Genomic DNA, 27745 nt, shown 5'->3' with positions numbered 1-27745 from the left:
GCCGGCCAGCTTAAGTCCCCGGTAGCTCAAAAGGCCACGGCCGCAGTGGCACCAGAGCCACCAAGGATGTTCTGGACGCACTTCAATGACAAAAATACAACAAGCCCTGAATATGCGCACTATCTCAACGATATAGTCTAGCTTGCACTGGATGGTCTTGCTGTATGTTACACGCAGTCAAATCGACACGTATCGGCTTATTCTCCGTTTCCACCGACCTCAAACGCGCAAAGGGCTGGAGAGACAAAACATGATACTATCACCTATCATGGAGAAATATCCCGAACGTTCGTAACTCGCAATCGTATTGCATAGGAGAGACAGGGGCTAGAATGTCGGCGTTGGAAAGAATAACCCATACCCTCATGTCTGGAGGAGGACCTTGGATGGTATCGTCTACTGTGTGGTCGAGCAACCAACGAACAATACGGCCAGAGACAGTGGCCCCAACGACATGCATCTCGAGGGAAACAGTTTGCCTTCCCTTGGTCCTAGCTGGGGAGACAATCAGGTCATATTTGAATCACGGTCACATGCAGCGAAAGTTACGCTGCTTAGGATTCAAGCGACGGGTTTTAGATGTATTGATTTATTATTCAGGCCATGAGGCAAGTATATCTTGGTCCGTGTACTCAATACTTGATATAGACTCTGCGATTTCTACTTGGTCTCGATAATCAAGTTAACGTTGGGCACCGCGGTGCTGTTGGCGGGCATCGCGTAAGTGAAATTCCAAAATTCGAATCCGCTATCGGGGTTTTCATGTCAGCATATTCAAAGTCCCACGGGTGCGAGCTCGTGGTGAAATATCATGAGCATGGGAAATGAAGGGAAAGGAAAGGGGTCAGGAATAACTTACTGGATAGGCTTGCAGCTTCCACCGACCAAGCCACAGAAAGTGACGATGGGCACCGGATCCACGGATCCCGAGACCTCGATTTTGACGCCGTCGAGATCCTTCTCTAGGCTGACTAGGTCGCGCTTGGCACTGCCCAGCGGGTTCGCGCTGACAAGGAAGGTGAAGCTGCTGGTCACGTTGCCGTCCGGGTACGTCAGGCTTAGGTTGCCGGGAGCCACCTCGGCGTCGAGCGCGGGCTCGGTCGGGTACAGCGTGAGATAGCCCACGGACTTCTTCTTGTTGGCCAAGGAGGATGGATGTGTCCACTGCACCACGGCCGGGTTCCACTGTGACGAGTCCTCGCGTGGCCCGCCTACGATGTTCTCCCGGAACGACTCGGCGCCGATGGTCAGGTTGGGCGAGAGCCAGGTCGTTATGTTGCGTGGAACCAGGTCGTGCGGTGGCGAGAAGGCCGAGGTCGTGTACATATGGTGGCCCTCCTCGTCATCTGAAGATAATGGGAAAGCAGACAGCCTGGCCACGACATCGTCGGGCACGAGGGCGTCGTGGAAGGGCGCCAGCACGGCGATGAGCGGCGCGTATTCGAAATCGTCGGCGTGCGCCATGGACCACGTCTGGCCTGTCGTCTGCAGGCCGGGCGCGTTCTCCTTGCCCACCAGCGTCCAAATGTACAGCGAGAAGATGGCGACGTACTTGTTCATGTCGTACCCGTAGGCGCGGTCCCAGGGCCCGGCCAGGTTCCCGAGGTTCGCGTTGTACATCTGGCCCGCCGTCTGCCAGATCTGCCGGATCATGCGCGCGCCGTGGGCTCCCATGACCGAGTCTTCTTCTGCCGCGGGCATGTACTTGGCCCAGAGCGTCAGGCCGTAGAGGGATACGCCCATGTACGTCGCGCTGTTGAACTCGGACAGTGTTCCACCGTTCTGGTCGAACAGATCCAAGACCTCGCGCGCGTACATTTCGCCTGCCGCCGTCATGTTGGCGTCGCCGCATTTGCGGCCCGTCCAGCCGGACGCGATGGCGCGCATGATTGCTGGATTGCTGTACGAGGGGTACAGGTTGTCGTCGTCCACTCCACCGACGCGGTAGCTGTCGCCAATGGTGGCGTTGTACAGGCTGTCCAGGATCAGCTGCTTCACGTCTCCGGGGAGGATCGCGCCAAACTCCTCGTAGATCACGATGAGGTTGGTGCCGATGAAGCCTCGCCAGTTGGGGTCCCAGGAGTTATAGATCTACACAGAACATGTAAGCCATTTGGAAGGAACTTCGGAGCGGGAAGAATGAATATCTTACCACTGGCTTGTAGTCGCCGTGTCCAACCGTGGGCTGCTCCGGATAGACGGTGTAGTCGCCGAACCACTGCAGGGTTTCGTTCTTCTCCTGGTCGCCGATGATGTTCCTGATGATCCGGACGGCCTGGTCGACGTCGTCGCCCCGGTTGCGCTGCAAGAGCCCCGTCGCGTACCACATCGACGACCGGGTCTCGTGCTGGCCCGCCGCCAGCGGGTAGTAGAAGTAGTACAGGTATCCGGCATCGCGGTCATAGATCTTGTCCATGAAGTCCATGGATTCGTCCAGTAGACTCTGGGCATGGCCCTTCAGCTCGGTGGCGGCAGAGCTTACACCGGCCACGGCCAGGAGGAGGCCGAGGAGGCCGCTCGTGACCCAGCTGGCCTGTTGGAACAACATGGTGGGCTAAAGATACAGCGGGGGTGCAAGAGGTGGCGATAGTGAAGGGAAACCGAACCATGCCAGCATGGAAGGCGGGCGGCAGGTATATAAACCTGCCTCAGTTCGGCTCATTACTGCAGGCGGAGGTCATTGCGCCTGCATCCTCCCCTTCCCCGCAACTACTCGGGACTCGTCATGATAACCAATCGTCAAGTTCATTGCACATCAAGTCGTTTGAGGATAGACGGCCCATGAAGATCGCCAATGCCCCTCATCCATGTGGAGATGAGCTTGTCCTTACCCCCAGCCCCAGTCGATATAGCCTCGCTCGAGTACCGAACCGGCAACAATGGGACTGGCAAATCCCTCCAAAGAGACCCTTAAGAGGAAGGTGTCCTCGAGGCATCATAATTTAGTTGGTAATGCAAGAATGCCACTCGGCCGATTTGGCCGGCGTCGGCGGTGAGTGGTGAGGGGCGTCGGCCAATACCCGGGTTTCGCCGGCTCCGATCAGCGAATGGGTCTTGATACCAAAATCACGGATCTTTGCCGAGAACTATACAGCTAGTAGCTGCCTACGTATTCACATTAGTATTCTACTTGACGTCGATCTACTATACACACCTTGTCGGGAAGCTGATTTTGTGTTTGCCAGAGGGGGTCGTTTCTGGACCCTGTCTGCTTAGCCTATAGATGGAAGACATGCCTGGCATGCACAGCAAATGGAACTATGTACGGGTCGTCATCAGTTATGCGTTGTCATCGCGGAGACTAATATATAAACCATGAATCTACAGCTCCCCGTTTTGCCCCAAATTTTTTCTCACGAACTCCGGCAAGATGGGAGAGTAAGTCAGGCATGGAAATGCATACATGTTACTGATGATTGGACGTGATGTTAGTTTTCGATCTTATTAACCCTTTGGATTTGCTTTTCGTTCTCTCCTCTCCCAGCTATTTACGGACCCAAGGAAAATACAAATAAATATATATATACGGTCAAGTCCTTTTTATCCCAAAACACACAATCCGTACCCCGGTTGACAATTCAGCACTCCGCACAGGAGAAGTCCGCCACACCTGCCGTCGCTCCTCTTGCAGCAGACGCCGAACCGGCTGCCCTCGCAGGTGTAGCCTGTTCCCGGACCACACGACCCATCGACGCTGGGGACCAGGGCAGTCGGGCGTGGTGGGAGAGGGCTGGAGGAGGAGGAGGAGGAGGAGGAGGACGTGGTGGTGGTGGTAGAAGTGGGAGTAGTAGAAGTAGAGGTGGTAGTACTAGAATCAGGTCTACTTGTGGTAGTAGAGGTGGTGCTTTGCTTAGTGGATGTTGTTGTTGTTGAGGTGCTGATGGTGGTGCTAGTAGTAGAGGTAGGAAAAGGGGGAGGAGGGGAAGGGGGTTCGCTTGCCTGGCATCCGGATCCAAAATTGGGTTGACATCCTTCGCCACAGTAGTCGGGCGTGCTGCCGCACCAGCCGTGGACTGAGCAGCAGTTACCGAACTCAGAACCCTCGCACGTGATGTCGCCGCCGCAATCGCCATCGACGCTCACTTTCTGAGTCGAGGTTGGCGCGGGAGGATTGGCAGGCGCTGTCGTCGTCGTCGTAAGCGGGCTGTCAGGAACTCCCGCGCCGGGCCCCGTGGGCAGCTTGGTCGGCGATGTCGTGGGGATCGGCGAGTCGGCCGGGGAGGGTGTTGTCGGGGTTACTGCAGGTGCCGAACTGCGACTGGCAGCCGCCGCCGCAGTAGTCGATCGAGGCGCCGCACCAGCCATTCTGGGAACAACCTGGAAGAGAGGAGCGAGCAGGAGCGCTTTTGGTTAGGAGAGAAGGACCAACACACCCGAAAGAAAGTAGCTGAGCTAGAATATGATCACGGTGATGGTCATTGGGAGGAGAAGGAGTAGGATAAGCGACATACAGTTTCCATACTCGGACCCCTGGCACGTCACGCCAGTACCGCAGGCGCCATCGGGGCTGACTACGAGCGTAGGCGTCGCGGTCGGTTTGGTAGTGGTCGACGTCGTCGTCGTCCGGGTGGTAGTGGACGTCGGCTTCAGACAAGCCCAAGTGCCGGTGGGCTCGCGCGTGGTGAAGTCGTAGGCCGGGACGGCGCCGGATCCCGCGCGGTACCAGTTCTCGGGCGGGTCGCCGAGGCACTGCCCCACGGTGACGGAGCGGTAGCCGCTGCGGAAGAGCGAGTCGAGGATGTAGTCGGTCAGGTTGTAGACGGTCTGGTAGTGGATGTCGTGCTCGATCTGCAGGTAGCTGTCCTGGCACGGGTCGGAACCCTCGACGGCGTCGTCCCAGATGTCCTTGCTCGTCTGGATCTGCCGCGGGTCGTCGTGCAGGTAGCCCTCGGTGTCCAGGTCGAAGTAGATCTCGTGGTACCCCAGCGTCGACAGCATGTTCTGGCACGCCCGCTCGCAAATCGAGTAGGGAGGTCTGTTAACCGGGGCACGGGTGGTGGTCAGTCAGCATGTCTATCTTTCCCCTCAGGCAAGCGATTCAAGGCAGTGAATGGGAAGGCAATATCGGGTTCTGACCGCATGTAGGTAGGGATGTAGCCGAGGATGTCGTTGAGAGCGATCTCGTTCCAGATCATCTGGTTCTGGGCCTGAGTCGTACTCATTTGACTGAAGTTCTGGTGCGACCACGTGTGGCTAGCAATCTGGTGGCCTTCAGCCGCCATACGCTATAGAATAGTCAGATGTTATCCTTGTAACGGGGGAGACCCAGATTCAGATGTCGTTGGCTTGTTGTTACCTCGATGGCGGCTCTCCAGGGGTACTGCGGGTCGTTAATGGCCCCCTTTCCTAGATTATACCCAGTGATGAAAAAGGTAGCTTTGGCATCGGCAGACTTTTCCATAGAGTCAGTCAGCGATTGTACGTCGAGTAATTGAAACAACTAGAATGGCGTTTGCATACAGCCAATTTATCCAGCAGCGCGTCTGTGAAGTTGTAGGGACCGTCGTCAAAGGTGAGTGCAATGTCGCCCTTGTTCACGCAGTCGTAAACGCCGACGCCTCCATATTGAACTTTGCCCAGCTTCGGTCTCGCAATTCCCGAAGTATCGGCTCCGCTGGGCTTCTTGTTGCCATCACAGCCGGGGCCGTAGTTGAGCTGGCAATCAGGGGCTGTGCAATAATCTAGCCCCGAGCCGCACCATCTTATTATGGCGGTATTAGTAGCATTCGATATAAGGGTGTATAGGAAGGATGGCAAACAAGACGGCCGGAGAACGACGACGAAAGAACCCACCCTTCGGACGAGCAGCAATAGCCAGCGGCACAAGATCCACGGCCTGCACCGCATCTGCCGCTCTTGTTCTGTCGCTCCTGGAGTTTCGCTTCCTGCGGCTTGGCCTCCTCATCGGCGCCGCCAGCGCTGTCGTGGTTGTGGCGCGCTCCCACTGCTGCTGCTGCTGGCACCGCTCGAGCGAACTGACTGGTATCCTGGGCCAAAGTCTTGCGCGATTTCAGTTCCGACAGAAACTGCCGACCGCCGAGTATCCGGGGCGCCGCATGTCCTGCGTAGGCGGCATCTGCGTTATGGGCAGCCGAGAGGCCGGCCCAGGCGGCCAGAATGACGACAGGATTGGACCAAAGCATGACGGACGACTGAAGGGGAGATCAAGCTATCCGTGTTGTATTTTGGCGGAACAGTAATGGACAAAAGCTCTCAGCGGTGTCTTATAAGTCGCATCCGTCGCAGGACCTCGACTTAGATAGCACTCAGTGCTGGAGGCAACGATAGAGAGAGAAAGGGGGGTCCTGAAATTGCTGCCAAGACTTCGACCATATTGGAGAGGGACCCTGGGGTCTGTAGCTAAATATATATCTCGACTCATTCTGTGCAGAAATAGGGGAAAATAAATTCAGGTGGCCAAGACCCAAAAAGCAAAAAACATTGTTGGGCATATATCCGGATGTGACCCTGTTGCAGCACGCGTTATAGCGTAAAGAGAGACGCGCATGCACGCTGCAGTGGCCTACGCCTGAGAAGATGCCGATTACCCCGGTTCACACCCCTCGACTATATGCAGGTGTGCAGAGAGACATCAGCACACGGTGCAAATCCCATGCATCTGATTTCGGTCTCGTCTCCAACGGCCCATCAAGAGAAGGAGGTGTGGCAACGCTGAGGCAGATTCATTACCAGCTGGCCCCTTGTGAGGAGCGAGGCTGTTGCCCATACAAGCTTTGGAAGCTCCCTCGGAGTCGATTGTATCACGATCATCGCCTTGCCGCGCGGGTCATATACGATCCTACGCATGACGGGTGTTGATCCTTTATTTCCTATCGGCAATTTGCTGCAAATATCCAAGAGAGGTATGCTTGTCGGAGTATCCTTTACCCAGGTCGCCTACAAGCAGCTGGATCGAGGCTAGACCCGAAGTGTAAGCGACGATGCCCCGGTTCATGTAGCATTTGCTGGCACAGGTCGTATCTGCAGACGATGTATCGACTTATATGCAAGCTGATGGAATGATGTGTCTTCGGCCATCAGAAGGCGGGTTCTGTTGGTGGAATCAGCCCAAAGATACTGCGTGCTGACGACTTGCGATACTACCCGGGATCTCCAAAGGAATTGGGGAAGATCGATATTAGGCGGAATAGAAATTCAATATTTCCCCTGGTGGTGCATATGCCCCCTTCCAGCATGGACCTCGCTTACATCCGTTTCAGTGCAGCATCTCATTGGGAAAATATTTCGCATGCATGGCAACCACCAAATTAATTGGCTGAATGGATTGTTACTTCATGGTCGCCCTCGAGCGAGCTCTCGAGCGAGCTCGGGTGACGAAATCGCCCGTTGACACAACTCGAGCTGATCAGCATGGGGCATGCACATCGATGACGTTGGAGCTCGGTACAAAAAGCACCGCGTTCCATTAATAGAGACGGTATTGGTATATTCTTTTCAACGTCTACCCTGATAGTCATGGTCGACGTATGCTCCTCCTGCCCGATCGAGGGAACGTTTCCAGAGCGTGCCATCGTGATGGTACGCCGGCATCAAGCAGTCTGAACTCGAAGCGAGCATCGCATTCGTTGTCTGCGCAGTCCCGTGTTCCGTTGCTTCGACTGACCGGCGCACTATGTATGCTGATGCCGCTGCAACTGCTTCAATCCCCGACCTTTAGATCCATCGTCAGTTCAAGAGTTGGCTTGAGCAGTATCTCAATCGAAGGTTGTCATCAAATCCAAGCAGCCAGAACTGCACAATTGTGCGAACTGCTTTGCTATGCTCCAAGCACCTGTGCGATCTTGATCGCATCAGGATATACCTCTCTCTCTCGGCAGCCAGTGCTGCGTATTGCAGTGGTTCTGTATTGCGTCTTCTGACATGTCTCAACCCGTTGCCGGCGGAGTGGTCTGGTGTGGGTTTGACCCTTGCTTCCGCCCCAGGAAATAACTGCTTATATGGTGCTTCTCCAGTAATAACCCCGGCCAGTCTATTTTTGGAAGACTGGACGGGTCCTGAAATGTAACGTCTTCAATGAGCTTTCTCGATCGCCTGGCCGCCCACAAGATGGCCTTCTTTGTCATCATTAGAACAACGCTCGCGTTCGAGTTTCATATCCATGATGAGGCTCAACTCAGGGCAATAGTCGAAAATGGCCTTTCTCTGAGTATGGTTCTGCCATACCTCAGGCTTGAGCGACTTGCCGCCGTCTCGGACGTGGAAGCCCATAGAATTGGGGATATAGGTATCTTCAACTGCCAGCTGGCCATCGGTATCGGATGCGACTAGGGCACCAGGCAAGACCGAGGCCCTGTACCCAAACCACTCATCTTCTGGCTGCGTGTCGTTTTGGCGTTCTTGAATCTTAAGCACTCGCTGAATGGCAGACACCCTTCTCATCGACAGGCCGCCATTACCAGCGAATTTGTCTCCCTTGGTTCTATTTCACGATCGGTTAGCGGAGCCAGTGTGTGGTTTCTGGTGTACAAATTGCATACCTTGGCGCTCCAGCCCAATCCCAATGCAACCAGTCATTCAAACTTTGGTCCGAGTTGGCGCAGAGGATGCTATCGTATTCATACTTCAAGATCCACTCCACACCCGGCAGGAACTCGTCGTAGAAACGCTTGTCTGTCAGGAGCCGGTGGACCTTCTCCTTGCTGTCGATCTCCCAAGGTTCAGGGAGCACCATGAGATCCAGTTTCCCGATGGCCTGCTGATGCTTGGTGGCGAAGCTGCGGCCGACGCTTATAGCGGATTTGTTAGAGCCGATGAATAAGAAACGCCAGTCCGGAGGGACCACGGTGATCATGTGCAAGATCTGGGGCACGAGGTGGGGAAGCGGGCGCGGCTCGATCAGGAGAGCCAGCTTGGACGTGTTGTAGTTTCGGCGCAAGTCGTCGTCATTTTGGTTGGGGTGCCAATCGATCTTGACCGATGGGATCTTTTGGCGCGCTTCATCTAGCCTCGACTTGAAATGGGCTTCTATCTTGGGCTTATAATGAGGAGGAGCCCGGCGATGTACCAACTTGGAGTTGCAAGGTCAGTGGACAAGGCGCGAAGTATGGGAGGCAAGCAACTTACGTGAACGCCAAGCTAACCACTATGAGGATTTTGGTCCTGTTCAGGTAGAAGAGGGAAGCCAGCGAGGATGACATGGCGGCGACTGGCAGCGACTGGTAGGCAACCGAAAAGTGCGCGAGGGAGATTCGCAAGGTGCGCCGTTCGGTCGCAAAGAAAGAACACAAAGATACGACGGTTGGGAAACCCGAAAGAATTTAGGAGGTAAGGGAGAAGCAGGAAGGGAGTACGTGATGCGGTTTGCGTAGGGCAAAGTCGCAAACTGTCTCACGACAACGTTGTACAGAATTGGAACCGAACGCCGAGTAGGTGTATCTGGGCTGACAGCATACTTGTCACAACCAATCCTGATTGCAGTACTGAGTCTCAAAGGACGAGGCCGGGCACAAGAGACAATTGAATTCAATCCGACGGCCAAAAAAGGAATACGAAATGACAAAGCTTAGTAGATGACCAGATGGTCCGGTGGCGTTCCAGCTCTCGATCTTGCCAGCCAGACCGGCGCCTGCATCCCTTGGCTATTGCTGAGCTAGTGCAGTAGTGGTGACAGGCTCGGTTTATACGACCAGATCAGAAACTAAGTAGAAAAGATTCCAAGTCTGGAGCTGACTTCCCAAACGAGCTGGCCATGTACAACTTGGATGAACCCTTCTGGGACTTGGCCACGAAAAGTGCCCATCAATAGAATTGATTGCATGTGCCCCCCGTGCCCCCGTGCCCCCTCGGCAGCGAAATAAGCATTCCACCGTCTAAAAGTCCCTAGGTTAGTCCCATGCTGCTACCTACTGAACAAGAATCAATCGGCAGCCAATGTACTGCGCATCTTGACTTCTCGCTAGAAGCCGAAACCACATGGGCTTGCCTTTTAGTTGCCCGGCCCCAATAGTGGCTGTACCTACCTTGACTTAGCGTTCAGCTCTGCTTTCAGCTGCTACCCACCGTTCGTTGCACAGACGGGGTTTGTTTGGTATGGGGTTCAGATTGCGGCCGTCGAGAGATGAGGGATCAAGCCTGATCAAAAAGGCTGCTACTCAGTCACTACTACATACTTCCGATCAGCTTATCCGCAGAGCCGGGTCCTGGGTCGATTGATGCGCCAGGAGCCAGGACAAGTTTCGATCATCAGCTCGGCTTGTCGGCTGCGAAGGAGAATGATGTGGCATTGGCATGTCAGCCTGCGCCGCTCAAGGTGGGCCGCGTTGCCCAAACCGTGGGATGAGCAACATCTTGCGTGGTAGCAGCAGGTGTGAGTTTGCGACCAGAAAATGGAGGGTAAGTAACGGCTAGGGAAATATACGAGCAGCAACACTCAGCAGGCGCCATCATCAGTCATGCTGCCCCTGTCTGAATAGGGGCTCGGATCGTTCCAGAGCGACCTCGACTTCCATGTTTGTTATCATCTAGAACCAAATAGTCGATCGACTAAAGATTCGGAGAGGATACCGTGCTAGAAAGATAACTTTTACCATTATAGGTTACTCAGCTGGCCTCAAGGTCTTCAGCAAAGTCCTAGCGCCCCGCTAATTGAAGTCGATCGCCCGGGGAGGGGGCGGAACGGATTGACCAATGCAGGGGCATAGTTCCGAGTTGAGCAGATATCGACAGTCAGCCACGAAAACAGATGGACGAATCGCCGCCGACCTTGTGAGCCTGTTGTGCCAGGTTTTGGGGGTATATCCAGTACGCCTCGAGTTTTCCGCAGTGGTAAATGTAGGTACACTCTGTTTCAGAACTGAGGTCGACACACTCGATACTGGCTGGCATAATTCAGCTGGTAGGTCTTCCTTCCTTCCTTCCTTCCTTCCTTCCTTCCTTCCGGCAAAGAATAGAAAGGTGGGGTGTGAGCAGGCACCGATGGGCACTGCCGTCATACCAGGGTCGTTCAATACGGCTGCCTATTCTTAGCAGACCAGGATAGGTACCGACATACTTAGGTAATGTTTTGGGTGTTAGTTGGAAGTTTTATCATCATTCAATGCTACTTGTACTTCCAAACTTCCAAACCCGAGGCTTGCCTACTGCTTACATGGCGTACAAGTAACGAGGCTCCCGCACAAACAAAGGATCGTTTTTTGGCCACCTCTATATTCAAATCATGCATTTCTTTCTGCCCAGCAAACAAAGAAATGAAGCCCAATTTACCTCCTGCGCCACTAATGGCAATTCTGGGTGGGCCACAGCATTCTTGACTTGGAATAGTTGCTGGCAATAACCGATTCGCGTCACCTTTGGTCACCTTTGTCACACCCGCACTAACACATCCCTTCGAATCGACCAGGACCAGGCCGGGTCTGACTAAAAAAAAATGCGTACCTTAGCTACACCCACATCTGTCTAGACGCTGTGCAGGCATCCCGTATCCCTATCCCCAAGCCATTAAGAGGCTAGATAGCATAGCACCAGAGCACCAGAGCACCACCACCCTCGCGTCGGCTGAGACATCCATCCATCCCACCCTCCCAGAAGAGAGACCTATGAGGAACTCTTCTGAACCTTTTCTTCCTCCCGCTGTCACCCACCCCCACTGTCTCTGCCGTCCCTCAACCAGGTCCTCGGAATTCTTGATTCTAATTCTGATTTGCATGCATGCCCTTTTCGGTATACACATCCTGACCCCAGTCCTTCATTATTATTATGTCTTCCCGTCATGAAGAGATGAGTATGGGGGAGTTATGGGACAAATCCAAGACGGCCGCCTACTCAGTATGGTCCTGCACAACCCGGCGGATGCGCATCGCCGGCGCATTATTCACCTTCTTGTAAGTAGCCGTCTGTCCCGTTGGTTGTTATCTTGGCCCGAAAGAAACGGGTTGGCGGAAAAGAGGCGACTGACATCTTCGCAACAGCATCGTCGCCTTTTGGTTCTCCATACCCACAATCAAGACGGTAGAGGTGCCTAAAATATCCCTAAACTATGCCGAGCCGGTGCGCTCGCCGTACAACGAGAGCAAAGTCGCCCTGCTCATCGAGAACCGAGAGAACCCCATCTTGGCGCCACTGATGCTGCACTTCATGTCCGTCGTCCCGCCCGACTGGCGCTTCCGCTTCATGGGCTCCAATGAGTCGGTGCAGTACATCAACAGGTCCATGGCCATCCGCGAGCAGGTCAACGCCGGCAAGCTCGACCTGACCTACATCCCCTCCAACATGAGCACGGCAGGCCAGGAGATGATCAGCCGCTTCCTGACCAACCGGTGGCTGTACGAGACCGTCCTGCAGCCGGCCGAGTGGCTGCTCGTCTTCCAGACGGACAGCATCCTGTGCGCCAACAGCCGCCAGAACATCAACGACTACCTCGAGTACGACTGGGTCGGCGCGCCCTGGAACCCCAACGGCAAGTTCGGCGGCAACGGCGGCTTGTCGCTGCGCCGCGTCAGCTCCATCATCGAGATCCTGCGCGACCAGGTCCGCGTCGACGGGTCGCAGCCCGAAGACGTCTGGCTGGCTGAACGGCTAGGCCACCGCCCAGGCGCCAAGATGGCCAACGGCACCATCTCACTGACCTTCAGCGGCGAGATGAACACGGGCAACAAGGAGAGAAGATCAACAAGGCGGCCGCGGCCAAGCCCAACGGCACCCTCGAGGCCATCGAGCACGGCGAGTACGTCAGCGGGCTCGACGACTGGCGTGAGGGCTACTACGAGCCCATGGGCTACCACACCGGCGGTACCGGCGTCATGCTGCACAGCGGCATCTGGGGCACGCCCGCGCTGCGGAGGCACATCTGGGACTACTGTCCCGAGGTTAAGATGACCCTGTTCATGGACGCAGCCAAGTACGTCCCCGGCAACTGCAAAGCCAACTGGAAACGAGATAGTCTCGAGCTGGGCGGCACGGAAGATATCTCGGGATATGTGGGAATCAATGATGTCGGGTACGGAACCGAACTCATCGACGGCGTCGAGTACCCGATGTTGCCGCCCATGATCCCCTGGTAAAACCTCGAGAGCCATATTCGTGGAGCGTTGCGTTTTTTAAGGGAGTTATAAAGGGGTGGAAGGGGATTTGGTATCCAAAAACATATGTAACTTTATGGACTTGTGTAAGAAATAGCATACGGGTAGGCGTTTTAGGATGGCTGGTTGGCCAAGGGTTTGCAGGTTCGCAAGCCCAATTAGAGACAGTTGATATGCTACGATTACAGGGCATATTCGACGAAATCAAAGATTCATGATATCCTTGGACAAGGCGAATCTCTGCCTCCCACTCGCGATTTTGACAACGGCTGTGGACGATGAGGATAAACGCTGCCGATAGGCAATATGGGGGTGGTTTACCTATGTGGGGATTAAGTTTGGGCATGTTCCTGCCGAGATCCCAGCAAACCGATCTCCCCGCATTCTCTCCGGCAAGGGACATTTCAACCGACCATCTTTGCCGGGGAATATGTCAATGCATGTATCCGTCCGTCTCCGGATAACAATACATTGACAAACCCAACCCGCTTCTCTCATATCTCCCATCTCTTGTATATTGGAAACGCATCTGACCGAAAACACAGGCCGGGTTCTCCTCTTGTTTTGTTTGATCGGTCCTCATACAATGGCTGCTCAACAACCTCCCGCCCCCGCTTGCACAACGATGTGTACCCCTTCATATACCCGTCCAAGTTCCGGGGGTCCCTGCAAGGCAAAGTCGCCCTGGTTACCGGTACGTATGCTGATTTGTTGATACATCAAATCCGATGTACCTATTTCCGTCCACTGCTGGTTTGTTTTATGTGACCTTCGTGTAAAAGAAAAAGGGCAGAAGAAGACCGGGAAAAATCACAAAGAGACTTTACTTGATGGGCTTGGGATGAGTTCCTTAACTCTTCAGCCCGCTTCTCATTCCCTCTTTCAGTGCGTGAATTCAAGCGAACATTTGCTAACGATCACGCCTGATGCGCCGTTCTCATCACTATAGGCTCTGCCGGCGCCATAGGCCAAGCCATAGCCGAATGTTTCGCCGTCGCCGGCGCGAAGCTGGTCCTGGTCTTCAACCGGACCCCGCCGGCGGCCAAGGAGCACTTTACGGGCCTGGGCGCGGCCGACGTGCTGGCGGTCCAGTGCAATGTCGCGGAGCTGCCGAGCTGCGAGGAGCTGGTGCGCCAGGTATGTAGACTTGCTTGTGTCTTCAGGGGTTCGCGAAGATCGAGTAACGGGAGTATTTACTGATGGATGGATGCTTTCTTCAAGGCTCTTGAGGCGTTCGGTACGGTCGATATACTGGTTAATAATGCGGGAGCCAATGGGCTGGAACCCGTAAGTCATTGAAGTTTCCCCTTTTCTCGCTGATCACAGTCCTTTTCTCAAACGAGTCACAATGCGTCTCCCCTATCTTTCTCAAACGACGCCCCTTTCCACCTTTCCTCCATATCTCTCCCAATATGTGAACAGCCCACTTACCTACCAACAAACCAGATGCACGTCCAGTCTCCCGACTCCTTCATCCACGACCTATCCGTCAACATGTACGGCCCGTACTACCTAATGCGCCTTTTGATGCCAGGCATGCGCGCGCAGCGGTCCGGCTGCGTACTGAACATCACCTCGCGAGCCGGCGTGCTCTCCAACATCCCCTTCAGCACCAGCTACCACGCCAGCAAGGCCGCCCTCATAAACCTCACGGGCTGCGTCCAGGCCGAGGTCGACATCGATGGGCTCGAGGACATCCATCTGTATGCGCTGCACCCGGGTGGCGTCAAGTCGGAGATGACGCTGAACAGTGGGTTTTCCTTTTCCCTATCCCTATCCCTATCCCTATCCCTTCCCTTATCCCTATTTCTTTCCCCTCTCTTTTTCCCCTTTCCCGTCCAAGTTCCGGCAGAGCACATGACTCACCCCGACCCTCCCAGAATACAAAAACGCCGAAACCACCCTCCCCAACCACCCCGCCCTCGCCACCAAACTAACCCAGCGCGTCGACGCCTACAACGACTCGCCCTACCTGAACGGCATGACGTGCGTGGCGCTCGCGACGGGGCTCGCCCGGCACGTGCTGCGGGGGCGGTACTTCGACGTCGGCCAGGACCTCGAGGACGTGCTGCGGCCCGAGGCCGCCGAGGCCGCCATCCGGGCGGACCCGGCGCTGTACACGCTGCACACGCGGTACCTCGGTGCCGTGCCCGACAGCTCGGGCGCGGTGCTGGACGAGCCGTTTGTGTTTCCTGGGTTCTAGTCAAGAGGAGGAGAGGGGGAAGGGGAGAGGAACCGTATCGTCGTGTGGGTGGACGGTCTGGCCGTCACCCCGAATTTGTGCTTTACTGGCTTGGTGCTGGTAGTGTTATAATCCACTGTCGAGTTGTCTTTGTGGGCTGCTACTATTCCACATGTCCATTTCATACATGCCAACGTAAGGGAGATATACGTATCCCCAGAAGATCCCGATTCTCTGTCAATAATTGTCACATATCATCGTTGCAAGCGAGGTTTCCCAGCACTCCAGGCTAGCCGACCAGGGCTCATTCATTATCATTTACGTAGGACCAGCCCTTCCGAGGGTTGGCACCACATAGAGGTTCCAATGGAGGAAGGCTGTGATCTAGGTACGGGCATATGCTGCTCATAACAGGAATGATACATGTAGATTTCCACACACTAACAATACTTTTCTTCTTGGAGACGCCCGCTCTCATCACGCCCTTTTTATTAAATATCTGCCCTAGGTAGTGCAGCTGTGTAACCAACCATCAGGGAGAGAGAAACTCTTGCCAAAAGATCCTTTTCACCCAAAACGCCCCTGGCCGCCCCTTTCGCAAACCAGCCCAGCTCTTGAATAAGTATGTTGTAGTAGATATGCCTAATCTCGTCTTTTTGAGGGCATTCCTGTTCTTCTTTGGTAGTTCTAAGAACATCTCCAGGCCAGCAATAGATGCTGGCTTTCAGATGGCGATAGATAATAATGCCATGTTTGCGACGCCATGATAGTGAACCGAACAGAAAAGACAGACGGCAGTGATATAAGCAATGGCAGAATAGGGCGCGTGCAACGAGACAGGACACAGCAAAACTAGACACCTTCCATATTGATAACGACGTTGCGTGTGTTAAGCTACTAGTTCAAGAGATAATAGCAAGTTGCGAGGAGGGAGAAAATATGTGATTGCTCGCCGATCTCCAGATCTATGGGGGAATATGCTGCTGTGGAACGATAAACATGTATGATGCCTAGGTAAAGCGAAATGATGTAAAATGACAAAGGGGGGCCAGGCAGTTGCGAGCGAGCTACTGGTCGCGGACTCAGCGTTGCTTGCTCACGGACGCCACCCGAGCCCCGGGCCCTCCACCGCTATGCATTCGTATGGTATCGTGGGTTTGAAACATCGCTGAAGTTTCGTATCGTCGAGTATTATAGGACGACGAGCGACAGTGCGCAGGCGTACCCAAAATGGAATACAGATTGTATCCCAGAAACAGAAATAAATAAGGAATATACTAGGTTGTGAAAAGGCAAGCAGAATATCTCGTCCAAATGATAAAAGGACGAGCCGTAGCTTCTGTGCGTCATTACTTCGTTGCGTCGAGGTTGTTTGTTGTAGCTGCTGGGTATCGTAGTGGGATAGATGTAACCAAAAATAATCCTCATATAGGAAACGTCTAAATCTCTTGAATCCAAATCTGTCACCGCCGAATTAGTATGTTGTAGTATAGCGAGCAAACTTGATTAAAACTCACCTCCATCTTGCCAACGTCTTGCTTTTGTTTCCGTGCTAACGACTTGGCGCTCATCATGGCTATATCCAAATCGTCCTGGTCGCCCATAGTGATCATGTCGGAAGGATTTGAGGAGTCCTCGTCGCGGACCCTGATCTTGAAACGGCGGCGGAGACCAAACTTCTCACGAATACGGTCTTGTAGATCCGCAAATTCCACAGCAGCACCGACCATGATGTATCGAACATCCTCGGAATGTACCTTGATACGGATCTTGCGAATGTCCGGTCTCCTCGAGCCACCGCGAGATGATCCCGACATGGAGTTTGTCGGCCTCCGTTGGGGAATCATCTCAAAGTCACCCTCGTCAAATGAATCGTAATCGCTGGCCTCAGGCTCATCATCATATCGATTGTTTCGGCGACGAGTGGAAGTACTGCTTCTCGGATCACCTCCGCCATCGTACATGTCGTAAACATCGTCAGGGTATCCATCATCATCCCGTGTCATACGACTCCTCGTATCTCTCTGGGAATAACCTCGGTTCGGTGGTGACCTCGTGGACATGGATGCTGCACGAGAAGGTGCACGTGACGGTCCTCGGCGCTCCTCTTGAGGCGAGGCCCTTGTGTAGCTGTTGTTCCTGGATTGGTCTGTGTTGACCCGGAGTGGCATGGGCTTAGGCCCATTCCTGACAGAAGCACCACGGCTCATGGGGGCTGGCTTGTCGTTCTCGGGCGGAGGAGTAGGCGGGAATTTGGCTCCGCCGGCGCCACCACCACCACCACCTCCACCAGGAGGAACTGGCATACGGCTCTGTAGACCAGGCTTCACGAGGTTTGTGGCGGCGAAGGAGATGTTGTCGGATGGGCGGTCGTCCTTCACGCTAGCCTTGCCAGCGTTCTTGATCTCGGATCCAGCGAAGCCAGTGAAGGCGTTGGCACGGTCCGAAGCCGCAACCAAACGAGCCTTGCCCAGATAATCCTTGGTCTTCAAGTTTCGCACCTTTGCATCGTTAGGCCTGTAGACAACTCCCACCGGGATTGAAAAGACGGTATATCCCTATACAGTAATTAGTACCAGTGGTCGAAGGGATGTCATTCAAAGGGCTGCAAACCTCTGCTTCTTCGCGAATAGCCTCATCAATGACGTTGTGATCTTCAACAACCTTCTCCTTCACTGCGTACTGCAGATCTTGCAGACCAGCGTCCTTTTGTTGCAGGTAGATGTAGCATAGACCTCTGTTGAACAGGACCTCGCAAGAATACAGCTTGAAAAGAAGACCCAGTTGAGCATAGTCGATCATTGTGTTGCCTCGGAGGTATAGTAATGTGTCGTTGAAGTTCGCCAGCGCCTCCTCAAAGTCACCTAGTAGAAAGTTGGAGACACCCTGCTGGAAGTAAGCCACGGCGAGGTATTGATCCAGGCGGATGGCTCGTTGATAGCACTCGACCTAGTTCGGATTGATTAGTAACTGTAGGTTCTCGTTCACTTATAGTGGCTTCGATTCACTTACAGCTTTCTCGTGCTCACCCAGGGTAGCATGAATGACACCCATATTGAAGAGAATCTTGGAGGTATCGGCGATGCTGTCGAACTCCTTCAGCGCTTCGTCGAATTCATTGTTGTCGTAACGGCCGAGGGCCGCAACCCATGTCTCGATTTCCTGGGGGCAGAGTGTCAGCAACTTGAAGCTCATGTACCTCAATTGGAATTGAAGCGCTACGGGTTGATTGATTCATGGCAGGCAGATAAATCGGGCGGAGTGGGCATGCATACCTGTTTCAACGACATGGCGAATTTGTCTTTGAGAAGTGCAATTCAAAAAGATGAAAAGCGTTTTCTGGAGGCCGTGAAGGCAAGAAGCCGCTCTGCGACTGTCTGCCCGTTTTGAAACCCGCCTGTCTGTCTCTGATTTCCGGAACCAAATTCTAATGCGGCCAGTGGGGTCGATTAGGCGATTGGGCGATTGCAGTGGCGGTTAGGGGGAGGGGTTCCAATCGGCGCTGGGGGGATATGGCCCTTTTTTTAAAGGAATCGGCCCAGCTTGCTCGCTCTAAGATGGCTAGCCTGTGTGTGCTCAGGTGTAGCTAGCTCCCCGCTCGCTCAGCCTTGGCTCACTAATTGGTCCTGGTCGGGTGACTCGGATTAAAGCAATCCAGGGAGTGGTTCACGCGGGTTTTCTTGGGTAATTATTAGTAGTCGAAACTCGCGTGAGGCTTCGACGGGAAATCTTGTTGCTTCCTTTCCGTGCCTGCGTCTCGGATTTGCTGCCCGTCAAGATCGGTCTCGGATTCTTGGGTTGTTGGTGCGGATAAGCGCGCCGAACTGGTGTTGGTTGGCTGGGTCTGGGTCTGTTGGCGGGAGTGATTACTTCGTCGCTACGCTGCGCAGGTACACATGCACAATGGCCCACGAGCAAACACAGCTGTGTTGTGTGTGTGTTGTGGTGCAGCTGATTTGCCAGGCTCTGGGCGGCTAGGAGTGCTGAGAGATTCCCGGTGGCGACAGGAGGATTATACAGCTGATCGGTCTTTTCTTTTTGTCCCCAATGTGTACCGGAAATGACTGACTGGATTAGGGTGAGTCGACCGGATAGCGACTTTGCGGAGAGGTGCTACTGCTATTTCCTCGAAGTTTAGTCAGACTGGAGAAATATAGGCAAGTAGGGGGATGCAAAAAGTTAAGTAGGATGGGTTGCAGGAAGGAGTGGATGGATTCAATCCAAGCAGCGAGGCCAGCGCGTACGGGGGACTTTGAGGGTGGCTGAGTCGGGCAGGATATGGGACTCGATGGGAGAGGGAGAGGGAATGCTCGAATGGCAGGTCAATGCCAAGAAGCTCCAGATGGGAAAAGAATGGTGAATTCTGGGATACCGCTTGCGAGGGTTGCTGGGTATATCATGCAGCAGTATGCGCTCAACGCCTTTTGCCTGGGATCAACGGTCCGTTGTAAGTGAAGTGGGGACCGAGTTTGGAGTCGGTGGTCTTCCCTGCGGTCCAAACCATCAGGATGCCTGTGCGTGCGCCGCACAAAGAGGAGAACAGGGGGTAAGGGGGTTTGGTTTCTCCCCGATGGGCTCCAGTGTCGTGATTCTCAGGCAACCAGTAGAGCCGTGTGTGTGTCTACAAAACATACATGCCATGCAAGCTTACGTACCTGGGGAACATTGATGGAATCTGCAGTGATGGAAATAAGGTATGCCAGGGCACACACGGCCGGTTGCTTTGGGTTGTGGGAGAATGCAGACTTGGGGGGATGTCGGTGTCGGTGTGGGTTGCTGGCGTGTTGTGTGTGTGTGATCGTGGATAGTGGATGTACTTGTAGTTGCAGTCTTCCAGTTTGCTGGCGCTTATGGTGACGACGGTCTAACAATTCTTGTCGGAAACCGGAAGCCTCGTTCTTTTCTTTCCTTTTCTCTCACTTAGTGACGAGTATATATTCCCGGGGCTAAAACATGTCAACGACGACAAGCCCAAAGGCTGCGTTTTGCTATATTAGTATCCCAACCCTTTTCGAATTCGGAACAGACAACGACCGATGACCGGTGGTTACCTGAAGAACTATATCGTGTGTTGTTGAGCGATCGGACACCTCCAGGCCTGGGGGCAACTGGGATTTCTGCAATCTCATCTCTACAGCAAGTGATGATGCCAAGTCTCTCATGTCACAAGTATGTGCGTTTAACACCTACAGCTGAGTGGCTAATTGCCCAGTACCGCCGTAGCAGAAAGTGACCACTGGGCGGCCATCTGTGGTCGAGAGCTCTCTCTACTCCAAACCACCACAGCCACCAAAGGAGGAAAAGAGCCGCCTTTGCTAGTCATGGCCAATGCGATAAACTTTCGAGGTTGGTGTGTTTGCTGTGGCCGATCGGGTCATTTCAGATGACATGATGTAATAAATAATGCCATGCTTATGTCCTGTAATTCCCATGATGAGGCTGCTTGGGCTGGCTGGAATATACCGAATCCTTCTCGGAGATGGGCCAACGGGCAGCGCTTCGAGTCGCCGCCGAGTCGCCTGTCTGTCAGTCCTCGCCTTACCTCGCGCGCGCTGTGCCTGGCAGGCCTGGGTTCGATGGCAACTGACCTGGAGGACCTGCCACTTGCACGACCTCTCCACAAAATAGCCAATGCGGGAGCGAGCAGTGGCATCCCTGTAGCCCGCTGGATTCGGAACAGCAGTGGACCAGGCCCTGTCCGTTGTAAAGCAGCAAGTGTTCCAGGTGACCCAACTAGGCCTTGATTGGTTCTACGGGCTAGAAAACGGTGCCGTGCCTCCTTGACACCAGCCGTTCCAAGGGCGCGTATCGAGCCTGTCGCCCCATGTCAGGCCTGGTACAGCAATTGTCAAGAGCGTTTTTGGCAAGCAGGAAACCGGTATCCTATCCTAAGCCATGTTGGCGGACAGGTTGGGATAGCGTGTTGTACATGTCTTTTACCTAAAAGCCATTTACTCTTTTCTTGCTGTTCTCTGGATTCTGGGTTCTTATGCTGTGCGACCGGGGGAAACTCAATTGATGGCCTATCAACCGATGCCCTTGCAGCGTGCCTTGCTTGTATTTCATTTTAGCAGCATTGCCAAGCCGTCGAAACCCCGAATTCCATTGGCCCTAATTGTGACCTGCCCGGAAGTCTGACTTGGGAGTCTGTCAGCGAATAGATACGCGCTCAAGAAAATCCAATAGACTGCGTCGCTATATGCCATCACCGCCGAGTCATTCACGTGCGTCTTGATTACCTACTGAATAAATCACCTCGAGAGGCTATGCTATGTATAGCTTTTAGACATGGCACATGCTGATACTTGCAGTACCTAGTCCCAGAGCTTGCAGTTGGTAGGTAAGGATGTAGCTACTGTAACCGGCAATGAGTTCTGATACATAGGGCGCCGCTATATCGATGGGCCAAGTCCCATTGAGACCCCGTAGTAGTAGATTTCAGCTTCCAACTCCACCGAAGCACGTAACCCAGGACCTCTCCATGTTGGATGCCGAGTCCCGTCCAGCCTGCCAAAACATTACATGGAAGTTGGAATGTGCAGGCTCAGCCGAGCGTCGAGCTGTTTCCTGTGCAGCAACTCTAATTCCGTTCCGTCAAGACGTTCCATACCTAAGCGAGTAATACGCACGTGCAGACGGTAGAAAGTGGACATGTACGTGACTCGCTGATGTAAGATATAGACAGATTCAGACACCTAGATATCCGTATCCCTATCCCCGGCCTACTTCATTGCTTAGTGTGAACCTCACGCGAAGGTCAAGCACCAATCGGCCAGGAGCCCTTGTATAAGTTGGCAATGCGTCGCTTCCTTGCTTGTATGTACCGACTGTTTTACACGCTGGCAGAGGCTGATGCTCTGCTCATCCTAGGGCTCGGCTCTGAGCGTATTCCCTATACGGCAGGAACGGCCTGTCAATATTCGTGAAACATAGTATAGATTTAAGGATGTGCATGGGAGATGCCTGCATTAGAGGCAATGCTATCACATAGCACGAACGCATGCCCAGAACGTGGGAGTGTGAAATCCATCACGAGTGTACACTGATTCTGGGACCGTTGGGAAAGCTGGAGACACTTCTCCAAGACCATAAATCGCTTAAAGCTGCAATATATTGGCTGGCCAGAGCCCTCGAAGCGGAAGGAGCCTTCATGTGTCCATCCCCCAGTCCGCAACCTCATATAGAGTGCTTGCTGATTCTAGAAGGTTAAAGTGGAGACGGTATCGACTTTTTGATCCTCCCGAGATCTATCACTTTAAGTTATTTCCGAGCAATATTTGACACTTCTGATTCGTCCGCACCAGGGCTCTAGGTTGGCCCTGACGACGACCAGCAGGGCTTTGTAGCTTGCACTGCATTGATGCAACCATGTTGGCAAAAAGCACAGCGCTTCAAGTTTGAACCGCCACAGGGAGCCGCCGAAGAATCCTAAGACGATGTTGTACCAATAATACTCACCCAAACGGGCTGAGCCCTGGAGAACCCTCCCCTTCCTAGCGATGCTCTTTATTGTAGGTAGACACGACGATCAATCCTTCCGCTTGCCGCGATGCCGCGGTGCCGCCTATGTTTTGAGCGATTGAAACTACATGAACAAGAACGCATCAGCCCGTCCGCACCAAGCAGGCGGCAGTCCAATACTGACTGGGCTGACTGGGCTGACTGGGCCAGGGGATCAAGAGCTAACGTTACACGTTCCTGTCGGTAGTGAGATCCTGCAAGCCTACCGAAGGATCTGCCACCATGGCGCGACCCTGCACCAGCGGCGTCGGAAAGGACTCTAGGGGATTTCAGGAGACCTTTCACATAACCAACTAGTCCATCGTCAAAATATCATATCTGACAGCAGTCTTCAGACGCAAACAAAATGGCAATTATGCCTCTCGCAAACCAAGCAACGACGTGTACAGTGCCAAAGAATGAAGGGAGAGAACAACCAGGCGTTAGCAACTTGGCATCGCCCTCGTCTCATGTTTGAATCTGTCACTTGGCTTCCGAGCCGCATCCGGTTACCACTAAGTGGGGTTTCCTGGGGACCCTCCTTTTTTCCCTTTTCCCTTGCACCTTTTTTTCCCGTACCTGATTGATTTTCCGTACTCTTGCCCTCTTGGGACATTGACGACCGTTGGCTCGGCAAAGGAGACATGGAGCAAATAGTGCTGCTCACGGTCCTGTTCTTGGCAGTGTGTGAAAAGAAGGGGAAAGATAGGCTCGGAGGATAAGCTTTTAGGAAAGTCGACGACAGGGACAAGTCCTGACCGGTGCGCCCGGCCCAGCTAGGCCACTCCATTGTCCATATGTAGTGAGGCCTAAAACTGGATAAACACTATCTGCAGATCACGTTGGAGATCGTGTGTGCAAAAGCCGCTCGAGATGTCGTTCCTCGAACATGTTTCCGATTGCAGCAGATCTCTGTGCCAGCTTGCGTCAAACCGCACAGCTCTCGCGCCCGCGGGACCAGAGATGCTCTCTTTTGTTTGGTTGCCGGGCCACTTCTAGACTGTCCAGATCACAACTCCCAAGACTCTTGGGCAGCTCAGCTTCAAGAGGCCGTACCTTGCTCATTATACCTACGGGGGTGCCGCCGGTTCCCAGCCGACGCCAAGGTAAGGGTAGCCCCCTTGAACCTGGCCCAATTGCTTGCTTTTGGCTCAGCACTGCCGGCCGCAGCGCCTTGCTCCCAGCCAAGCTTCTGTCTAGCATGCACACCCTCGAACATCCCATTCACCACATGGCAAGTGGCCTGATTCTGACGGTGGTTCGATTCCCCGCGAGAACATCGAACCACCCGGAGGACAGAGCCAAGCTGTCGGGCCCTGAAGACGGCTGTTCGAGATATAAAGATTAAGCTTACCTCGTTCGATACCGCTACAAGTATCAGACGATATCGCGCAACCCCTACGATCAACGGTCCCCTCCAGCCGTCATTTAAAGGACTCGAATTGGTCCGTCTCTGAACCCGAAAATTTCCGCCAAGCTGACATGACAGGTACCGCCGCAGGAGGTGGGATAACGCCCACGTTGTCGGATGACTCGGTCTCTCTCCTTCCCCGTACACCGATGGTGCCCGACGGGATGGTCACGCTCTGGAGCTGATGCAATGCCAGAACTCCAGATTCGGGAGCAGAGGCCAGCTGGCATGTGAAGACCCCATGACACAATGATAATCAATTTGTGTTTAACCCATATCCACTTGATGATTGGTGGCTTTATTCGTCCTATTCTGTTGATGGGGTCTCATCTAGCAGTCCAGGCAGATTGCGTAGCTGTCGTTCTCTGGCATGTCACGACTGTGCTTAGATCATGCCCTTGGCGACTCCGTCTACTCTCTCTTCCCAGAGGGTCTTCCCGGAGCAAGAGCAAACCTGCTTCAGATTTTCCCACATGCCCGCACTTCTTGCAATGACTCCGACGACGGTATTCTCGTCGTTTTGTAGACCCTCGCTAGCATCTTGACGAGAAACCACCATGGAATGACCAATAACTTCCCAAACTTGGAAGGGGTGATCTAGGAAGACGGCGCCCTTTCCGTCCTTTCCAATCTCGAGAGACCCAAGTAGGCCCCTAGGCTGAGTGGTTCCGCTACCTCCGGCCCAAATAGGTCCTGTGGTTGCTGCACCGTCACTCAAGTCGCCATATGCACGGATGGTAGCTGTGTATTTGCCCGCATCGACTCCATGTAATGTGAGATCGACCAAGGTCGTATCCGGGGAGACTTGCACCATGCGCGCAAGACCCCTAACTTCCCTCCGTTTGCCGTCGTCTGGCGTTACCTCATCCTTCCCGTCCTCGTGGAATGTTTCGAGAATGCAAACGGCTGAGCCTACAAATTTCGATGGAACGAGGAGTCGCAAGTCAGCAAACTGCAACACAGTCGATCCTCGTGGAGATCCCCAACCGTCCGAAGCAAGAAAAGAACGCGGAAGGGATCCGAGGCAGAACCCTTATCCCTTGGACAAGCCTTTCGGGATATGGCGTGTTGTGTTGGGAGAAAAGAACCGTTCCATGCACCTACTGTTTGGGGCGCCAGATCCTCTCAATATGGCATCCCGACCTGTGGCTTCGATAGCACTCACAATGGCCGATGGCGCAGCTGCGGTTTGAGATATGTCGATTAGCGACTGACCAAGAATCCTTCCTCTGCAAGCCCGTCGCTGTCATCCGAAAGCGGGACGAGAGCGCGGGTGGTGTGTGCGAGGTGATTGGTGACATCAGCGATGGGCGATCTTACCAGTCCCTTCAACGGTTACTAGCTGATCCTTGAGGTCTGCATCAACTTTCGTAACTCCGTCAAGGCTGTACAACGAGTCTGAAACGGCCTTGATGCAGTGGTCACATGTCATGTGGACGTTGAAGAGGGTCTGAACGTTTCGAGTTTCATCAGCTTTAAGCACAAGCTACAGCCTGAACACCGACCATTTTCACTTTTTTCTCTCCCATTCGTCCTGATGTGTAAGAATCTAGGGTCCTCTCCCACCTGTTTGCTGTTGCATAACAAACAAGTAGAAGCCTAAAGTCCGGACGACGGGATTTGAATAAAGTGGAAGGAGGCAAGGCAAGTATACGCACCTGGAAAGGCGCCTTCACTTTCTGGTTGGCGGCGGTCATTTTGAGATCGGATTGCTGTGATTGGCGGGGTACCGCGGGCGGATTCGATAGCTTATGGCGATGTAGCTGGTTGTGTTCACGGTGGACGTTGTGGAAATACGATGCAGTAAAGAAGACGAAAGACGCGGAGCCGGTCGCGGTAGCTACGGAGCGGAAAGTAATATTGCGGAGATGTTTGATGAACATTGGGCATATCACGGTAGAAGGGAACCGAGCGCAGTAGAAACAGAGCTCCGAATAAGTATCACGATTTACCTGGGGCCAAATCGACGAAGCCGGATTGGCTACCGCCACTGACTAATAAAGGGACTGCTTTGAAATCAGGAGCGTATTTCTTCCCTATGCCTGAATTTTGATCCAACAATGATTGCAATTGTTTCGGCGTCAAGACGACAATACGTAGAGTCTCGAAATAGGTAACGTGATGATGGTCTTTGCAAATCAGTGAGCTTCGAGCGGGTGTTGAAGGCATCGCATCGTATAGGAAGTTGCTGCCGAGTGCATCTGATGAAGTCACATTCAACTGATCAAATCCTCACACACAGCCAAGTTACAAGTGACTTTTGACTTTCCAACAACCCCCGGAGCGGAGCCCACTTGAAGCCGACTGGCCGACCCCCGACTTCTGCTGCTTTCAATTGATTGACACGTGATCTGTACCAAACATCGAAATTTTGATTGGAGCTGGTCGACATTCTGGGTTAAGGGCCCGATATCACGACAAGTCGATACGTACGCAACGCCATTGACGCCCTCCCTTCTGCTGCGAGTAGAGATTGCCAAGGTCTCTCAATCGCCAATTCCTCAGCATCTATAGCATTGGGAAAGCTAGACTGAGCGAGGGGGAAGCTCCCTCAGACCAGCAATCATGTCGCAAACAATCGGGCTGGTTAGTAGTACCTTTCCTCCAAAACCCACATAGAACCCGGCTCTTCGGGGTACTGGATACTGATACTAACGGGTGGTAATTGAATAGACCAAGCTCTCCTACTCTCGCGTCTGGCACCATGTCTCCGCCTCGGCGCCGCACCCAACCCTGTCGACACAGCCGGGCGTGACGCCCCCCGCGCTGGGCCGGCTGGCCTCGCGCATCGCGACGATCCTGATGGGCAAGCACAAGCCGACATGGGACCCCTCGACGGACTGCGGCGACTACGTGGTGGTGACCGACTGCGCGGCGCTGCACGTCACGGGCCGCAAGAAGTACCAGAAGACGTACTACCGCCACTCGACGAAGCCGGGCTCGCTCAAGAGCGTCACCATGGACGTGCTCATGGCCAAGTACGGCGGCGCCGAGGTCCTCCGCAAGGCCGTCAGCGGCATGCTCCCCAAGAACCGTCTCCGCGATAAGCGCCTCGCCCGCCTCAAGGCCTTCGAGGGCGCCGCGCACCCCTACAAGAGCAACCTCATGCGCTTCGGCGGTGTTCCGGTCGGCCAGGAGGGCTGGCAGGAGGTGGCCAAGGCGATTCGGGAATCGGACTCCCAGAGGATATGAGGAGCGGGTATGCTTGGAAGGAAATGATGATGAACAAAAGGGGTTGTGCTGAGGAGGTTTCCAGGGAGACCATAGTGAGGACCTCCTGGATCTCGAGCTGAAGAGTTAAGGCTGGGTCCCAATGAGAAACGACTTGGCTTGTACATATATACTGTATTTTCATGAGTTGGTACGCAGTACGACTGCTGCAAAAGAACATTACTCGAGAGCTTGTAATAACAAAAAATAACGAGTAAAGTCACCATCCTTGCGCAGGCCGTCGTACTCCCCGGAGTTGGAGTTATATACCTTGAGAGCTCGTCTATTATCATGGTGCTCCTCAACACGTTTGGTGTACATTGACTACCAGTCTGGCAATGACATTAGGGGAAGAGTTGCCCTCGTTTTCTTATCGATTCTCTCAATTGCTATATCCCTCATGGT

General features: G+C 53.8%; 9 protein-coding genes across 9 annotated transcripts; 4 read left to right on the top strand and 5 right to left on the bottom strand.

The window, feature by feature from the left end:
* Positions 1-660: 660 nt before the first annotated feature.
* On the bottom strand, positions 661-2548 carry PG997_002446 (uncharacterized protein; the record flags this gene model as incomplete). Its single annotated transcript, XM_066806761.1, has 3 exons — positions 661-748; positions 860-2091; positions 2153-2548. 3 exons carry the CDS (start codon positions 2546-2548, stop codon positions 661-663), a joined length of 1716 nt encoding a protein of 571 aa, XP_066674057.1.
* Positions 2549-3540: 992 nt separating this feature from the next.
* PG997_002445 (polysaccharide deacetylase) lies at positions 3541-6143 on the bottom strand (the record flags this gene model as incomplete). The annotated part of the gene is made up of 6 exons (XM_066806760.1): positions 3541-4343; positions 4452-4975; positions 5077-5225; positions 5297-5392; positions 5461-5701; positions 5794-6143. 6 exons carry the CDS (start codon positions 6141-6143, stop codon positions 3541-3543), a joined length of 2163 nt encoding a protein of 720 aa, XP_066674056.1.
* Positions 6144-8031: 1888 nt separating this feature from the next.
* On the bottom strand, positions 8032-9158 carry PG997_002444 (uncharacterized protein; the record flags this gene model as incomplete). The annotated part of the gene is made up of 3 exons (XM_066806759.1): positions 8032-8440; positions 8499-9028; positions 9102-9158. The coding sequence occupies 3 exons, from the start codon at positions 9156-9158 to the stop codon at positions 8032-8034; spliced, it is 996 nt and encodes a 331-aa protein (XP_066674055.1).
* A 2578-nt stretch (positions 9159-11736) lies between these two features.
* PG997_002443 (uncharacterized protein) lies at positions 11737-13019 on the top strand (the record flags this gene model as incomplete). Its single annotated transcript, XM_066806758.1, has 3 exons — positions 11737-11840; positions 11928-12516; positions 12591-13019. 3 exons carry the CDS (start codon positions 11737-11739, stop codon positions 13017-13019), a joined length of 1122 nt encoding a protein of 373 aa, XP_066674054.1.
* A 746-nt stretch (positions 13020-13765) lies between these two features.
* PG997_002442 (Dehydrogenase reductase SDR family member 7B) lies at positions 13766-14221 on the top strand (the record flags this gene model as incomplete). The annotated part of the gene is made up of 3 exons (XM_066806757.1): positions 13766-13790; positions 13987-14174; positions 14201-14221. 3 exons carry the CDS (start codon positions 13766-13768, stop codon positions 14219-14221), a joined length of 234 nt encoding a protein of 77 aa, XP_066674053.1.
* A 262-nt stretch (positions 14222-14483) lies between these two features.
* Positions 14484-15240, top strand: PG997_002441 (uncharacterized protein; the record flags this gene model as incomplete). Its single annotated transcript, XM_066806756.1, has 2 exons — positions 14484-14787; positions 14918-15240. 2 exons carry the CDS (start codon positions 14484-14486, stop codon positions 15238-15240), a joined length of 627 nt encoding a protein of 208 aa, XP_066674052.1.
* A 1418-nt stretch (positions 15241-16658) lies between these two features.
* Positions 16659-18509, bottom strand: PG997_002440 (NADPH oxidase regulator; the record flags this gene model as incomplete). The annotated part of the gene is made up of 5 exons (XM_066806755.1): positions 16659-16679; positions 16737-17777; positions 17833-18168; positions 18232-18381; positions 18495-18509. 5 exons carry the CDS (start codon positions 18507-18509, stop codon positions 16659-16661), a joined length of 1563 nt encoding a protein of 520 aa, XP_066674051.1.
* A 6006-nt stretch (positions 18510-24515) lies between these two features.
* On the bottom strand, positions 24516-25827 carry PG997_002439 (superoxide dismutase 1 copper chaperone; the record flags this gene model as incomplete). Its single annotated transcript, XM_066806754.1, has 4 exons — positions 24516-25042; positions 25235-25312; positions 25451-25580; positions 25789-25827. 4 exons carry the CDS (start codon positions 25825-25827, stop codon positions 24516-24518), a joined length of 774 nt encoding a protein of 257 aa, XP_066674050.1.
* An 868-nt stretch (positions 25828-26695) lies between these two features.
* Positions 26696-27322, top strand: PG997_002438 (mitochondrial 54S ribosomal protein uL13m; the record flags this gene model as incomplete). Its single annotated transcript, XM_066806753.1, has 2 exons — positions 26696-26716; positions 26804-27322. 2 exons carry the CDS (start codon positions 26696-26698, stop codon positions 27320-27322), a joined length of 540 nt encoding a protein of 179 aa, XP_066674049.1.
* Positions 27323-27745: the final 423 nt, after the last annotated feature.

The sequence above is a fragment of the Apiospora hydei genome (genome assembly GCF_038363865.1).
Source record: "Apiospora hydei strain CBS 114990 chromosome Unknown utg000003l_segment0_segment0, whole genome shotgun sequence".
Lineage (NCBI taxonomy): Eukaryota > Fungi > Ascomycota > Sordariomycetes > Amphisphaeriales > Apiosporaceae > Apiospora > Apiospora hydei.
The sequence above is the reverse complement of the archived record's forward strand: the minus strand, read 5'-3'. Positions and strand labels throughout refer to the sequence as shown.